We start from the raw sequence: 13,131 nt of genomic DNA, 5'->3' as shown, positions 1-13,131 counted from the left end.
CACATTGCCATATAGAGTTTCTCTTAGTCAGATGTAGAATTTCTTTCCCATTCTGTTGCCTGCTTGTCGCATAGCAACTTTATATCTGTATCAAGCATAGGCTACACTTTCTACAAAAAAGCCCAACAAGTTTTTGATAAATTCATGTAACCACACTGTGTCAACAGATGACGTAAAATAAACTGAAATTTCTTGCTTTATTTGTTTGCCTCTTTATAGGTCCATGAATTCCTTTTTGATTATTTATCTAATAATCCTCCTCTTTGAAGCCATTCTTAGCACTATTTTAAAGTATGCATGGCAAGCTGAAGAGAAATGGGATGAGCCTTGGTATAATGAAAAAACAGAGCATGAAAGAAACAGCAGTAAGGTAAAGTAGTTCTGCCCAGTTGCATATCTGAGGAACACTCAATGTTGTATATATTATGTCTCTATTCTATGTGTAACCACCACATGATCCACTTGCAAGTCTCTGTGCTGTTGTCTCAGTGATTTTTGAATTAGTCCCCTGTAGCCTCACCATTGTGTAGAAACATTTCTACTTCTGTTACTGGTTGGACTTTTCCTTCCTTTATGAAAAAACCAGACTTTTTGAAAACTTTTGAAAAGGCTTTGTTAGGACATATTTCTAATGGTCTGTGTTCTAATTACTGTTCTTTAGGATGTCTTTTGTCATTCCATAAAGGAAAAGAGGACGAGGAGGGCTGTTCTTGTGTATGTTCTATTGCAGTGATTTCACAGTTCAGGAATTTTGTGCATTCTGTGATGTTGAGATGGTTTGGACAATTTCCTAAGGCTGTAATTTTGCTCAGGCTCCTGCTTGCCTGCACAGTTCTTTTAGAGATCGAAGGGATACTTTAAAGTGTTCCTGAAATCTGTGGTTCTGAAAAATATATCTTTTTTCAATTAGTCTGTATTTTTCTGTGTTCTCTTTAATTTTTGATTTCTGTATGAGTCTGCCTTTGTCCAAAGCAGTTCAGGAGCTTAATCTGAAATAATTGCTATGCAAGTTAGTCTAGCCTGTGGAGCCTTTCAGTTCTGAATAGAGCAGGGATAAGTATTTCCTCAATCTTTACATTCCTTTGCCATCAGGAATGTAGAGAGCCATATGTGTTTCTGCAGTGTCATTCTCCTTCTGTCATGTCTTTGTTTTTCTGTCTCCCATGTTGACTTCCACAATCTGCTTTGCATTTCTCAGCATGCTGACATCCTTACTCAGAGTTCTTTCCCTGTCCATCTCCTCCTGTGTGTGCAGATTGTTATTTCATTGCCATTGCTTGAAGACATTCTCTAACTTAAGTAATTGTCACTACCTCTCTTAGATGAATTATTGCTCTCACGTTCTATCTGAATTTTCTGGTTTAGTCTGAAAGATCTTTTAGGCACAGAATTTGCTGAGTTTTTGTCAGCTACTTTAATTATTTATTAAATACTTACAGCTATGGTCCCTAAAGAGAAAGAACAAACATTGTTTAGCTTTGCAAATTGTTGACTACTTTAATGCTTCCTTCATTTAAAACATTCTCCTGCACCAATATCTGGTGGAGTTAAAAGAGGTGGCCTGATTTTTGTCACCCTTGCTTAATATTCAAGTGTTGGTAAGAGTCTTTCCGAAGTAACGCGTTAGATACTGAGTTTGTTGTGGGGATGAAAAAGAGACTGTAGTGCTGCATTTCAGTATTTATTGAAATTATCATACCTAGTAAAAAGAAGTTTCTCTCCTGTCACATAAGTGTTGCCTGAAATGTGTGTGTGGAACAAAATTATTTGAAGAGGCATAAAAGAAATCCACGTGGTCCCTTTCTTTTTATGTAGTCTGGATCACCCAAATCACTGGGAAGTGCCAGCAAACAGGAACCCTCTTGACACTTTACTGTCCTGAAACAACAGAGTGCTTGCAGATTCCTCTGACAGCATGGAAAATCACTTGTTTGCCTTCACAATTTAGGGTTCCTCAGAAAAGCTTACATGAATGATGCTGTTTGATGGAATGGGGAACACAGTTGATTTCTCAGACCAAACTCTTTCAGAGCTGGAAAGCAAAGTCACCATGACAGTTAATATTATTTGGCAGCCCTCCTGAAAATTCAGTAGAGAGACAAAAACTAATGAACTTGTGAATTGAAACCTCCAGTCACATCTTAAAGCAGACTTTTTGCATCAGTGTGAAGGTGTGTTACTGGGGCAACCTGCAAGTGCCTGTGTTGTCACTGGAGTGTTGTCTCTCTCATGTGTGTGGGACTTGGGATTCTCTGCCTCTCCCAGTTTGTCATTTTTCATGCATACTGAAGCATAATTAAGTTACGACGTTTCACCTGACCACTGTGGTAATCTGTATATTTTCTTTTTTTCCTCTTGTAGATCCTGAGATTTATTTCAGACTTTCTTGCTTTTCTGGTACTTTACAATTTTATCATACCCATTTCACTTTATGTGACTGTTGAGATGCAGAAATTTCTTGGATCATTTTTTATTGGCTGGGATCTTGACCTCTATCATGAAGAAACAAACCAGAGAGCACAAGTAAATACTTCAGACCTCAATGAGGAATTGGGACAGGTAAAAAAATATGTTGTCTGTTGGATTTTTTTTCACCTATTTTCTACTTAGTTTTTAATATTAAAATTTGTTACTGTGGGCTTTTTATTACTTGTGATATGATTTCTGATTAATTTTAAAATAAGGTATAAAAACCTGATGGCAGAAGTTAAAATTCTTATAGGATTAAAAAAATCTGTGTAATAGAAAGTGTGACTGGAGATTATTGTATCTTTTTTTCTTCTAACAAGTACATGCAATTCAAGTTTGTGTTTTTGCTTTATTTTACAAAAGGTAGAGTATGTGTTTACAGACAAAACTGGTACATTAACTGAAAATGAGATGCAGTTTCGGGAGTGCTCTATTAATGGCATAAAGTACCAAGAGGTCAATGGTAAACTAACTCCAGAAGGATTTTCTGAAGATTCTCCAGATGGAAATAGGCATGGTTTGGTAAGGCTTTTTGGTTTTCCAACTGTTAGTCATCCTAGTTGGAAAATGTTTTATTTCAGAGAAATCCTCGTGTACCATTAGCATAAAAAAAACCTCAGCCCAAACATAAATCAGAATTTCTGAATAGTTTGAAGCTTTCAAGTGTCACTGAACAAATAATATTTATTAGACATGTTGAGATATGATTATTTAACATGAAATGCTTGGCAGATTTCTAAGTAAAACCACTTTTTTCTTAATTGTATTCAAAACTGGGTTGATATGTAAATGTTACAAGTCAAGTTTTTTCTTTCTTCTAGGTGAAAGAGGAAGAGCTCTTCTTGAAAGCAGTTTGTCTGTGTCATACAGTGCAGATCAATGCAGATCAGACAGATGGTGCTGATGGTCCCTGGCATGCCAATGGAATAACAGCCCCCCTGGAATATTATGCTTCTTCCCCAGATGAGAAGGCTTTGGTGGAAGCTGCGAGCCGGTGAGCAGCGCTGCCAGGGCTGTCTGACACAGGAATTGCCTGCCAGGGCAACCTTACAAATGGCTCAGGACACTGGTGAAGCCCGGGGCCTGGCACTGCCACCTTACTGGGAAAACATTCAGATGCAAAATACACAGCCCCCTAGGTGTATTATAAAGTGATGATTTAAAATATTTATGAAAATAGCTGAGAAATTACAGTGGTCAGAGTATGATGTGAATAAAATACTGCAGAAATGGGCATTCTTAATTTTCCTTAGAAGGAGAGTACAAGTAATGGGGTGTGACAGTCTTTTTCTTCCCTGACATCTTCCCCTCCCTCCATTAATAGGCATTTTGTCTCAATTGATACTTAAATGTATATTTTCTTTACTTTTAGGGTTGGAGTAGTATTTACTGGAATTAGTGGAGACAGTATGGAAGTAAAAAGTCTTGGAAAACCAGAGAGGTATTTGGTTTTTTATCTTGATTATTTTGAAGGCTGGAACAGCAGTGAAAATTAATGTAATATTCTCCTCTTAATCCTCTTTGTTCATAAGCAAACCTTGCCTTTCCACAGCGTGCTCTGTTTAATGCTTTTCCCTTGATGTCTTCAAGACAGCTTGCATCTTATTCCTTACCAATTGTAGCTGAGATGCAAGAATTTTGTGTGAGTTACTCTGTGTAGGTGTGTGTTGTAACAGTTTGTATTTTTGCCCATTCCTCAAAGGTTGAGACTGTAGCAGGGTTGGAAAACTGAATTGCTTATTCAAGTCTTGTTTCAGTTCTCGAAATTCCCAGAATTAGTCTCGTCTGTGCATAATCTAATCAGATATTTTAAACTTTCCTAAAATGAGTACAAATTATTAATAACTGTATATCTGGAGTATGCCATAACTCCTTTTACTCATTTGGTCTGTCAGCTAGTTGGCAGTACTTTGAATTTAAATGTCTAAAATTAATTTTTTAAGCTAGTGGTAACATAACAAAAACTGATCCACTTACCACAGCACACACACTTTTTAGACAGTCTAGACTTTTTACAAATTTGTCAGAAACAAAATGTAGTTTTCAAAGTTATACTTGAAGTAACAACAGAACGATGAAGAAATAGATAGGAGCTGCTTGTAATTGCCAAATGTCAAGTTAGTATTCAGAAAGCTATTCCTGTTGGTAGAAGAACCTTTTATTCTTACAGAATGGAATTAAGCATATATAAACTGTTAAAAAACACTGAACGATGATTGTTGTTCAGCAGTGCTTTTAGAGTTTCTGTACAAAAATGACACTTTGAGGAAAGGTCTGTGGTGTAAGAGTCTATTTATAAGTAATTGTCTTTGGAAATTTATTTCTAAAAATGTTTTATTCCCATTCCCTCTTTTAAAACACAAAATACAGGTATAAATTGCTTCATGTATTGGAGTTCGATCCAAATCGCAGACGAATGAGTGTCATTGTAGAGAGTCCCTCAGGTACGTGATCAGAAATTGCACAAGCAGCACTTGAGGACTTCTTAAACAACATTATTTTTAATTTCAGTTTTGTTTGACTTTCTAGGGGAGAAGCTTTTATTCACAAAGGGAGCAGAATCTTCCATTCTTCCTCGTAGTAAGAGTGGAGAAATAGATAAAACAAGGATACATGTGGATGAATTTGCTTTGGTAAGTGTATATGCTTGCCCAACTCCCAGCCTCAGCTGATTAGAAGAAAATTCATGCAGTATAAATTGTGACTTGAAGTGAAAAAATTGCTGGTGACTCCTTCTTGTTAGACAGAACCTTGTCTACTCTGAATGTAGTCTTTTATTTTTTTGCAGAAAGGCTTAAGAACTTTGTGTGTGGCCTACAGAAGATTCACACCTGAGGAGTACCAAGAAATTGGCAAACGCCTTCATGAGGCCAGGACAGCCTTACAGCAGCGGGAGGAGAGATTAGCAGATGTGTTCAACTTCATAGAAAGGGATCTGGAATTACTTGGGGCTACAGGAGTAGAAGACAAGTATGCCACGGAGTTACTGCTATCTATGCTCTAACCCAGCGAGTTTAGGATTTATACTTGAAATGCAAAGTGTGAAAAGCTCTCCCACTATGACCAAAAGTTCTGTGCTATTCTTCTTTAGTATGTTTGCCTTTGGATTGAGGCAGATTCAAAACAAAACTTGTACCAACTGATTCTGTCTTAATAACAGTGATGTACAGTGTGTTTCATCAAGAGAGATGTCATGTATGTGAATGGGAATAGTTGCAACAAATATTTAGTGTAACAGCAAATTCCTTAGGAAAGTTTCTACACACAGCTCCTTTGCAAAGCATTCTGCTCATGCTCTGTAGGTCATAGGGTGTGTTGTACAATGAAGTGGGCACATGGGGCTTGAGAAGCTTTTCATGCACCACAATAGCCAGGAATTATTGTGGACTGTTTTAAAGCTTCTCAAATGCAGTGACAGTGCCTAGTTTAAATCAAGATATGCTTAGTTTTTACGCTTACAAATTTTTGCTCCCTTAGAAGGATTGAAGTTTAGTTTTTGTTTCATCAAGACCTTTGTTTTGTTGTTGGTAACAGGATATCATTTGCCACGCTATGAATCTCTGAAAATACATGTAACATTGGAAAGGCACACTTAACTCACCATGACAGTGGGGTTACAGTGGTAGTATGGGGTTACTGTATGAGCTCTTTTGTTTGTAAAGTGTTCAGTTGGTTATTTAAGATTTTTCTTGTTTTTAGACTTCAGGAAAAAGTCCAAGAAACTATAGAAGCCCTCAGGCTGGCTGGTATCAAAGTGTGGGTGCTCACTGGAGACAAGCACGAAACAGCTGTTAGTGTCAGTTTGTCCTGTGGACACTTTCACAGAACCATGAACATCCTTGAGCTTGTGCAGCACAAGTCAGACAGTACCTGTGCAGAACAGCTGAGGCAGCTAGCCAAGAGGTAAAATACCTGAGATGTCACTATCTCATTGATGATCTTAGCTTGGGTTGCTTTCATTTTTAAGTTTTATGGCAGTCTCTTTGATGCATGTGCCAAAGAAGTTGTCTTAAAAAAAAAAAAATTATTAATATCATACCAGACTGGAAGAAGTAGTCTGTCTGGCAGATTAACTCCTTTGCTTATTGTCTGGCCAACAACATAGTTTATAGCAAAAATTGAATTTTACCATTAACACTGGTACAAAGTCAACATTTTTGTCCCTGAATAGAATAAAGGAAGACCATGTTATCCAGCATGGACTGGTTGTGGATGGGACCAGCCTCTCTCTTGCACTCAGGGAACATGAAAAATTGTTCATGGAAGTTTGCAAAAACTGTTCTGCAGTGTTGTGCTGTCGCATGGCCCCCCTTCAGAAAGCAAAGGTGAGTGAGAATATAGTCAGGGTTGCCTTTGAAGTATTTTTATCATATTTTGAGGAGGCAAGGATTTCTTTGTTTGTCTGACCGTTTTTATGACCTCTGAATCCTTGTTAAATTCAGACCTAGAGTAGTTTGCTAAGAAGTTTCGGCACATGTGTTTGAAAATATGCAAGTGGATGGAGAAATCAAAATACTGCCAAGCTCAACTTTATTCTGCCTCTTGAATGTTCAGTAAGGCAGCAGCTCTCCCAGTCTCCTGCATGCTTTTGCCTTAGCTGCTCCATCACTTCTCCAGTCCTAAAAACTAAATTGAAAATTCATGAACCTGAAAGGAGGAACTGCTTCTCTAAATGTTTTAAAAATATCCAAGTTTGAGCAAGAAGTAAAAAGAAAGGGAAGACAAGGCCTGGTCTCTAGGAAAGATTTGCCTTAATGCTCTCTTGTTATACCATTTTTCCTTCACATGTACTGAACTTTGCTCAAATACATGTTGGATAAGATTCGTATTTTTGGTGATCAAATTCATATCTTTGGTGTTGTTTTTTTTTTTGGACTCCAGAAAGCTAAGATCTGAAGGACTATAATATTCTTTTATTTTGAAATTTTCTCTTCATGAGAAGACATCTCTTTTCCTTAAAGCTCTAGGAAACCCTTCTGTGAGGTATTAGATTTTCAAGAGGCAGGCTGTTTTACTGTAACAGAAGTGACCTATTAGGAGGTCACTCTTCCTTCCAGAGTTCTCATGCAGTCTTTAGAATCACTTCGGTATAGAACTGTTCACCTGGTATGGTATCAGTTTCAGTGATATGTTGAAAGGAAGTTGTAGCTACACTGAGTAAACCAATCTGTTGGATATGTCAACTCTGTACATTCTCTTGGTTGAAATTTTTGCCATCCTGTCTCTTTAAGGTGCAGTTATTTGTCAGTGTCGTATCCTTGTTCTTATTTTGTCATTTAACTTGATTTATAATGTTTTGTACTGCTTTCCTTAATTCTTCTCCTCACCAGCAGATAATGGAGATTATTTCCTGTCTTGAGTCATGAAGTACAGCAAAATGTAATTTTAATTGCAGTGAATTTTTAATTTCAAACATTGAAGTATTTAAATCACCAAGACAGATGCCATACAACTTGAGGGGTAGGGAAGGAAGTGCAGGGTAGTTTAGACTAGTCTTGCACATTATTTTTTGCTGTAGGCAAGCTTTTTGTGAGATTTATTCCAAGATTAAGCTGGAACTCAGTTTAATACTTCCTACATATTTAATTATAATGCATGTTAATGTTTGGTTAGTGGTCTCACTACTAATTTTGGTATGTTTTATAACTCAAAATCTTGTTTAAACATCATCATTTCAGTCATTTGGAGCTACTGCTGATTGCTGCTGTTAACATTTGCTAAAGGATTTGTCTTGACCTTTTCACATAGATGTTTGCCTGTCCAAATTACCCAAGCCTTGGGGGTTTCAAGAGGACTGATATGGGTGACATCCTGCAGCCTTGTTCCCTCTCTAAGGCTGCTTCCTAGGATCTAATACTAAATGTATTTGAAGAAATTACCCCTTAGGAATGGGGAACTTTTAAACTTGAATAATAATACCTGCAATTAGGGAATGTATTCTAACAATCAGGTGGATTTCTCTGAGCTGTGGACTTTGTTTAATCACTGTTGCATTCCTCATGTGAATTCCCACTCCTGTGAATCAATGTCCTGACACTGCCAGCCACAGCTCAATTACTCCAATGCAGTTTTTTGTGTCTACTTAACTTCATGCAGTTGCTCCATTAATATTTCCTTTTGGGGTTTCTGGAACTTGAGGGGGAAGGAAAATGTTTTTTCATACATATTTAGTTCCTTGATTTTGGAAAACCTCTTGGTCTGTGTTCATATCTTTACCTGCACCCACTTACAACTGAATTAGTGAAGCTTCTACCTTAAACTAGAGCTCTGTGGGAGGTCAATGAATCACTAATTCTCCTTAACTAAAAGCCTCATCTAACTAGCTCCTTTGTATTTAGAATATTATTGACACTTGTATTAAAGATCTGTTATTGCTGCTTCTCTTCTGAGTATTTTAGGGCCTTGCATGTCAACCATTTTTTCCCTCATTCTGTCATATCTTCTGTTTCTTTGTCAGTTGAGGATACCCCTTGATGATAATGAAGTTGCTTTAGAAAGAAGCTATTTTCCTTAATTATGGCATATTGATCTTTTAGCTAATACATTTGCTTTTTCAAATTCTTCTTTCACCTGGATCAGTTCCGTTAATTATAAATATGAAGAATCTGGGTTTATTAAAGGGCATTAAATCTGTATTGATCTGTAAGTAAATTTTCTGTTCGAAATTTTACTTGACTTTGTTTTGTATGACAAAGCACCAAGCTAAGAGTTGTAACAGAACATTGAAATAAGAACAGGAAAATAGGCTCAAGGCAGATATAATATTTAAATCAGGTTTGTGCTCTAAAACAGGCAGCTTTTCTAAAAAGAAAGAATTCTTTTCTAAAGAAGGAATTAATATATGCATGTGATATGCCAAAGATATTTTTTACCCAAACATGCATGTTCATAAATTAGATATTATTAGATAAATGTAGATATTAATTATATCTACAGATAGGCAGCTAACTGATATACGTGGGAATTGCTGGCATGGTTTGTAGGTAGACTGTTTAATCTGAAAGTGTTTAATTTTCTTTCTCCAGGTGGTTCGACTGTTAAAAACCTCTCCAGAGAAGCCCATAACGCTGGCGATCGGAGATGGTGCTAATGATGTCAGCATGATCCAGGAGGCCCACGTTGGCATAGGTAACTTCCTTCTGTCTCCACCAAGTGGGGCTTCTTTCCTTGAATCAGCATCAGATGAGCAGCTTCCTTTAGTTGTGAGTGTGAGGAATAATGTCTTCCTTTGCAACACTGCTGAAGTCTTTGCAGTGTTGAAGTGCAGGAAGACAGAGCTGTAGCTTCAGATGTATGGTGTTGGGCTTTTTAAACTTCAGTTTTGGTTCCACTTAACCTGTTTTGTGTTTTGTTTCCCAAATATTACAGGAATCATGGGCAAGGAAGGAAGGCAAGCTGTAAGAAACAGTGACTATGCAATAGCACGGTTTAAATTCCTCTCCAAGTTGCTTTTTGTTCATGGGCACTTTTACTATATTAGAATAGCAACCCTTGTACAGTACTTTTTTTATAAGGTGAGTTTTTTCCCAGCAAGAAAATTATTTCAGATCTGAGATTCTTGTTGGGATCAGGTTAAATATCTCTGTTTAAACATGTTTTCTGGACTATTTTATTTTATGCAGTAATTTAACTGTGAAATTGTTTAGTCTTTCCACCTGGAAATAGGCTTTAAATACTGCAGTGAGTTTGTCTAGACTGAGATAGGGATGTTTTTGTTTTCTCAAGGCAGGGATTTTGTTTGTTTGTTTGGGGTTCTTATGGTTTTCTTTTTTTACTTGTTCATCAGTTTTCATAACAAGTCAAAACTCACTATCTTTATTGAATTTTTCTGGGATTTCAGCTTTGGCTCCCAAGTCCTTTTTGAAGCTGTTTTCTTTCATTTAATGACAATAGCATGGTGTTACATTTTGATTTCTTCTTTGTTTACTTCCATGCAACAAACACATATGAGCACAGCACAGCTTTATTGAATAAAATGTGGAATCTATTCAGCAAAGACATTCTTAAAAAGAAACTGAAGGGGGAAATGAATGGGTTTCTTCTACTTAATTACTACTTAGACTCCTGTAGTGAGATGTGCTCATCAAGCATATATAGTTAAGCTCATGCTTTTCATGTTCTTTGTCCCAAAGGACAAACAAACAAAATATCCTCTCAACTAAAGCATCTTGCTTTACTTTGCCAAGTAAAATGCTGAAAGGCTGTGTGCTCTCCCTGTGTGAGCAGCTTGTGAGAGTTAACAATTTCTTTTAGGGCTGTGAGGCATGTACTAAGGATTAACTATTTCCTTAATTTCTCTTTATTTCAGAATGTGTGCTTTATTACACCACAATTTTTATATCAGTTCTTCTGTTTGTTTTCACAACAAGTAAGTATTGCATGCCTGACTTCTTGTCTGTGAAACACTCGAGGTCTATAATTAAAGAAAATACAAGGGAGACACAAGGAGCAGTAGAGATGTTACATTTAGCAAATACCCAGCTCTTTTTTATGTATTTGGTAGCTGATGTTATTAGATTGTTTTGTGAGTGCAGCTGTTTTCCTAACTAGCAAATTAATGTAACTGATAATTTGTTGCTGCTATAAGAGTGCTAATTAATCTTTATCGATTACAAGGCATAAAATGCTTTTTGCTTTCTTTTGCAGACGCTCTATGACAGTGTGTACCTGACTTTGTACAATATTTGTTTCACTTCCCTGCCTGTCCTCATCTACAGTCTTTTTGAGCAGCATGTGCACCCGCATGTATTGCAGAGTAAACCTGTGCTCTACAGGTATGTATGTCCTGCATCAATTCCCACAGGGGCTCATCTTGTACAGCAGCAGTGGCATCTGCACAGCTCTGAACTTGCTATTAGGCATTTGTACAATAATTATCTGTAATTTAGGCATTTTTAGTAACTATCTTGATGAGGAAGAATTGAAGCTACATAGTTCTCATCCTAAAAGTTAATTAAAAGGAGTATTTTAAAGAGAAGTGTCTTTTTATGTCAGCCATGTTGTGAGTGAAGAGCACTGAGCACTTGGTCAGCTTACATGATTGGCAGCCTTCTCCTCCATTACATGTAGGAGATGAAAATCACTCAAACAAGGAGAATGAAAAACTAGGACACCATGATTAGGGCAATCACCACCAAAAAAATCCTTTACTAAGAGGAAGAGGATAGAATTAGATGTCCTCCCAGTGGTAGCATGTTGCACTGCATACTGCTTTTTGGAAAAAAAAGTAGGTATTTTTTTTAAAAAGAGATATCTTCTCTCAGATGTTTCTCTTTTTGTAAAGATCTTTTAAGCAGAGCAAGGGGTAAGTATCAGGAGATTTGGCTTTTTCTTCCTGTTGCAGTTCTACCTCCAGGGACAAGAATTCTAGTTTGTGCTATTTTGAATTTGACCCATTAGAGACCCTTAAAGAGATCCTTAAAGCAGAGCCAGATCATGAGAGCTCAGAGTTCTTTTTTTGCCCATGATTTCTGTATTTTTTTCATATGTCAGCATTTGTTTTAATGTGTCTTGGTGCAGCTGAAAGTTGCATTTATTCAAAGCAGTAGCAGTCATGCAGTGTGGATAGCTGATGATTATGGACAGTATGAATTCCAAAATCTGTTTTATTTCTGCAGAGACATCAGTAAAAATGCCCATCTGGGGTTTAAACCATTTCTTTACTGGACCATCTTGGGCTTCTTTCATGCATTTGTTTTCTTTTATGGCTCGTATCTTCTAATGGGAGAAGATACTTCTCTGCTGGGAAATGGCCAGGTAAAATAGCACAAGTGTTATTCTATTACTGTATTTTGTGTTAGTATTTCTTAGTGCTTTTTTGAAAAATCTTCCTGTGTCCAAGACATTTTGTTTTTATGAACTACAGTTGTCAAAGATTCTTCGTCACTATTTATGTGTGCTCTCAAGAGTAACATTTCTTAGCATGGAATTGTAAGGTGTTGTCAGAAAGCATATGTCTCTGAAGACCATGTCTTTCAAGATAATAGATGTATCATGGTTGTCTTAAACTTTGCTGTATTTCATAAACTGTTTTTGTCAAAATCCTATTTCATAATGTCAGCAAATAAGAATATATATTCATTCATTCAAAATTAATTTTGAATTGGACTTAATTGAAAAGTCAAGCAGTGGCTTTTCAGTAGCTGTTATAAAATTAGGCTGAAAGTTGGCAAAAGTCTTAAAGCTTCTCCTGAAAATATGTTATTTTAATTACTGTGAATTTTTCTAAATTTAGTGGTACAAGCTGCTTTTAAATTATGGTTTTTATTCAATAAGTGTTTTTAAGGTCATACCTTCATGAAATCATCATACACTAATTTGACACTTTGTATTTTAAAACTGTTAAAGTTCACAGGAGGACTCAATCAAAAAACTCAAAAGCTTGAACAAAACCATTTTAAGTCTGTTTCCTTATTCCCCTTGGTTCTGAGTTAGTTAAGTCAATTTAAAACAATTAGATTCCGATTTTTCCCTTGTTAAATATGGGTAGTAATGGAAAAATACATTTGTTTCTCATTATGCCATACTTAATACTGGCATGAAGAACTTGCCAGTTGTCATAATGCTTGGCAGAGTTCCAAGTTAGGGCACAAGGGACAAAAGCAGCATCCTGCTGAATTCCCAGTGTCACCTGTGCCAGGGAGTGGGTGTGAGCTCAGGAGG

At 36.7% G+C, this 13,131-nt stretch overlaps 1 protein-coding gene across 10 annotated transcripts in view; it reads left to right on the top strand.

Moving 5' to 3' along the window:
• The window catches only part of ATP11B (ATPase phospholipid transporting 11B (putative)), a 65,858-nt gene that overhangs the window by 29,191 nt on the left and 23,536 nt on the right, over positions 1 to 13,131 (top strand). For all 10 annotated transcript variants that reach the window (XR_014957234.1, XM_021543586.3, XM_021543578.3 and 7 more), the window contains exons 11-25: positions 220 to 370; positions 2,362 to 2,559; positions 2,833 to 2,991; positions 3,291 to 3,463; positions 3,842 to 3,910; positions 4,840 to 4,913; positions 4,999 to 5,102; positions 5,258 to 5,439; positions 6,169 to 6,372; positions 6,641 to 6,794; positions 9,495 to 9,597; positions 9,838 to 9,983; positions 10,778 to 10,837; positions 11,116 to 11,243; positions 12,087 to 12,225. Coding sequence is in view for 9 of the 10 variants with exons in the window: in XM_021543586.3 (XP_021399261.1) it covers positions 220 to 370; positions 2,362 to 2,559; positions 2,833 to 2,991; positions 3,291 to 3,463; positions 3,842 to 3,910; positions 4,840 to 4,913; positions 4,999 to 5,102; positions 5,258 to 5,439; positions 6,169 to 6,372; positions 6,641 to 6,794; positions 9,495 to 9,597; positions 9,838 to 9,983; positions 10,778 to 10,837; positions 11,116 to 11,243; positions 12,087 to 12,225 (2,044 nt within the window). In the remaining variant the exon portion in view is untranslated. The remainder of the gene's footprint in view (positions 1 to 219; positions 371 to 2,361; positions 2,560 to 2,832; positions 2,992 to 3,290; positions 3,464 to 3,841; positions 3,911 to 4,839; positions 4,914 to 4,998; positions 5,103 to 5,257; positions 5,440 to 6,168; positions 6,373 to 6,640; positions 6,795 to 9,494; positions 9,598 to 9,837; positions 9,984 to 10,777; positions 10,838 to 11,115; positions 11,244 to 12,086; positions 12,226 to 13,131) is intronic.

Source organism: Lonchura striata, chromosome 9 (assembly GCF_050655825.1).
Source record: "Lonchura striata isolate lonStrDom1 chromosome 9, ASM5065582v1, whole genome shotgun sequence".
In the NCBI taxonomy this organism is placed as follows: domain Eukaryota; kingdom Metazoa; phylum Chordata; class Aves; order Passeriformes; family Estrildidae; genus Lonchura; species Lonchura striata.
The sequence above is the reverse complement of the archived record's forward strand: the minus strand, read 5'-3'. Positions and strand labels throughout refer to the sequence as shown.